This window comes from Apis dorsata, unplaced genomic scaffold, assembly GCF_000469605.1.
Source record: "Apis dorsata unplaced genomic scaffold, Apis dorsata 1.3 scaffold_111, whole genome shotgun sequence".
Classification (NCBI taxonomy): Eukaryota; Metazoa; Arthropoda; class Insecta; order Hymenoptera; family Apidae; genus Apis; species Apis dorsata.
Window position 1 is genome coordinate 133301 of NW_006263406.1, and position 3673 is coordinate 136973.

General features: G+C 26.3%; 1 protein-coding gene across 1 annotated transcript in view; it reads left to right on the top strand.

Annotated features, from left to right (window-relative positions):
* The window catches only part of LOC102675162 (histone acetyltransferase p300), a 16024-nt gene that overhangs the window by 635 nt on the left and 11716 nt on the right, over window positions 1–3673 (top strand). The window contains exons 2-4 of the mRNA XM_031508888.1: window positions 1–178; window positions 1605–1760; window positions 3448–3653. Coding sequence (XP_031364748.1) covers window positions 97–178; window positions 1605–1760; window positions 3448–3653 — 444 coding nt within the window. The 5' untranslated portion in view covers window positions 1–96. The remainder of the gene's footprint in view (window positions 179–1604; window positions 1761–3447; window positions 3654–3673) is intronic.

Here is a 3673-nt window from a genome sequence, read left to right on the forward strand (position 1 = left end):
CGTGCGGTCGTCCCGACTTGCTGCCGCCGCCGCCGCGTACTTGCTACCGGGAGTAAACAGCCTGAAAGAAGAAATAATTAATCCTATAAAGAAACCATGGCCGACCACCTGGTGGACGGCCCGCCGAATAAGCGGCCGAAACTGGGGGATCCTTTTCAGGGGACTTCGGATTCCGCAGGTAAGTTTTTTAATTTCATCGCAAAACTTTGCTGAATTAGTCAGGGTTGCTACGCGACTAACCTTCAGGGATAAACGTCGCAAGTAGCACATAGGCGTTTTTAATTACATGATATATGCACATATCTTTCTTATTATTAAGAAATATATGCTCGTCGTTGTTTATCAAAGGCACACTGTCAATTTTTTGACGGGTGCAACCCTTTGAGCAAAGTTATTATATATTGATACTTCGGTTTTTCTTAAAAAATAAAACCTTCTTTCTGTAATCTTAGTTTTTTTTAAAAATAAATTCAAAAAATAATATCTATTTTCACAATATTTTTATATCGTTTTTGAACTTTTACGACTGCTATGGTTATAACTGATTGTTTCATTTTATGTTACAAGTGTTATCCTTTGACAGGATCCTGTATTCAACATATCCTAAAATCATTTAATTTTCTTTTTTTTATTATCATGTATAACGATCGGAATTATATTTGACTGATAGTTAACTGTTTATAAACTAACCTAAATTGTTAGAAAGAAATATCGATGCGGAAATTATAATATTACCAATTGTTTAATGTATTGTTATTAATGTGTTTGAATAATGTAAAATTATTTTCTAAAATTTTAATTAATAATTAATTTGTTTATATAAAAATCAATAAATAATAATACTTCAGAATTAATAATATTCAATTATATCATAATATTGATATTAATGATATTTTAATCAAAATTTTCATCTTTTTATGTAATTCAATCTTAATATATAATTTTTTATATACTATTTCATTGAATAATTTATTTGAAAATTTTATAAAAATCATTTGACAATTATGTTAGGCAATTTGCATATAGTGTATAAATTTTGCTCAGAGGTCATAAAAGTATTCCGTGTTTAAAAAGTAATTGTTTGTATTACATAATCTATAACTTCTTGTCTTGTTGCACGTTCTTTCTCTTAATTAAAATTTAACCTAAACAAAATAATAGTATTTTGTAAATTTTTTAGTCATCATTAAATTTAGTTCTTCTTTTATTTTTGTAGTGCATGGCAAATGCATGAAGTTTAAATAATTATTAAAAAAAAGATATGCTGGCATGATTGATGCGCTAACCATCTCTTGATTCTTATTTTCCTTAAGTGCTACTTGATCACCTTAACAGTTTCTGAACTCAATAATAATATTTCATATAATCCCATATTAAATCAGTAATGACTGTGCCACTTAAATACTTGATGTATCAATCACAAAATTTAGTCAGGTTACACAAAATAAGTGGCAGACATAGTCTTTATTATGTAGGTTTATTTATATTAATTAAATTACTTTATTAAAAAGAAAATTTAGGCTATTTCTGCTGCTTAAAAGCTGTGATCCCGAAAGCATAGACAGTTTTTCTACAGTCTGAAATAAAAACTGTGATATATGTAGTGGGTATGGCGCCTCTAATGATGCACCATGCTTATACAAACTACGGGGGAGGTGGCAGTGGTAACATGCAACAAATGCAGGGCCCGCCACAACAACAACATCTACAACAGCATCAGCTGCAGCCACATTGGAACAACCATACCATCCAGAAAAGAAGTAAATATTATTACAAAACCCAGCAAAAAGTTCAAAAATATTAAATTTAGCACTACAAAATTTGTTTGTCTGTCCATTCATCTCATTTATTAGTATCATAAAGTTGTAAAATCATTTAATTACTTTCAATTTTTGTCATAATTTACTGCTAAAATGATTAAAACATTTTTATATTGTTCAAAAAATGTATATAGTTTTGGCATATTGTCACTATGGTTCAATAAAATTATTTTATTATTGTTATATGTAAAACCTAATAAACATAAGGATTACATTGTTTACTTATATAATAGAATATAAGAATAAATAAATGTAACAAATGTATTGTTTTATATTTGAGAGAAATTTGTTTCTTTTATAAGATACTGGAGAAAAATTGGATCACTCTGAATATTGTAAAAAATAAAACATTTTAATTTAATATATAATATTGAAAATATAAAAAATTATGCTTTAAACACTTTTATGTGTGATAAATGTAATATGGACATGCGACACACATGTACAGAGCTCTAAAATTTTATATACCAAATTAAAACTATTAAGTTTTGTTGTATAAATTTTTTTAAATAAAATGTGATTACATGTTTAATAAAATAAAATTAAATTAGGTTGTTAGGTAGGTAACTATAATGTTTTGTATATAATTGTTTTTATATTTATTTATAGGTAATTGATACTATAATTGAAATAAACCTATTTATATTAATTGTAAGAGTTTCAGAAACTTTTTTTTAATGTTATAGCATTAAAAAAATATTCCATTTATAATAATAATTGTAAATACTCTTTAGAGTGATTATGATTTCTTCGCATGACTGTCTACTCTAAAGTTTGCCATTAGTAGCTTTGCTGCTTTTGTAGTTTAGCACGTCTTTATTGTGAAGAAATTTTTATTCTGCTGTAATATAAACTTCTTTAAGTTATGCTCACACATTGTATGTCTCATGTCTTATTTATTTATGTATATGTTTTTTATATTTAAATGTAGTTTGTGTAGAAATTCATATTGTTTTATTTTTTTTTTTTTATATATATATATTTTTTTTAAATTTGCATTTGACCCCTTTTTTCTCCGTTGTTGTATGGTCAATCATGTAAGTAAGTTAAGGAAATATTTTTATATGATAAATATATTTTACATTGTAGGTTAGTATAATTTGAACAAATATAATTTCTTACAATTGAAAATATGATATGTACATAAATGTCAAAAAATTTGTGCATGTATATATATATATGTGCATGTATCTTTACATGCAGGTATATTTTATAACATGCATTTATATTACATGTGGTAGTATGAAAATTTTATTATTAAATCTTTAGATAGAAGCTATGGTGACGGTGATGAATCTTATCTTTATATCATTTACTAATGGTTTTTTGGTCTCTATGGTATATGTTACATTTAATATCATTATCTAACAATATTTTTAACTAGTTATCTAGAAAAGTAATTCTTCAGTCATGGTGTTGAACTTTTTTATATATTTATAATATATAAATACATCTTATATATATATATATATCTGTAAATAAAGAAAATGTTTAATTTCAAGATAAAATATGCTTAATATTATGATGCAGCATCTATGATTAGGCACTTTACTTTTGTAGTAACTAGTATCTTTTACAGCAATGTATATATTAAAATATTTTTACTAATGAAAATGTTTATTCTCAGATTATATAACAAACACAGATATGTTTGATCTTGAAAATGATCTACCTGATGATCTATTGTCATCGGGATCTTGGGGTTCTGCAACTGAAAGTGCTAAACCACCAGCAACAGGTCCAGGTCCAGGGCAACAAAATGGTGCTCTTGATTCAGAACTTAGACATGTTCAACAGCAACAGCAACTTTCGCATCATCTCATACAACAACAAGTTCGTATATATATATATAT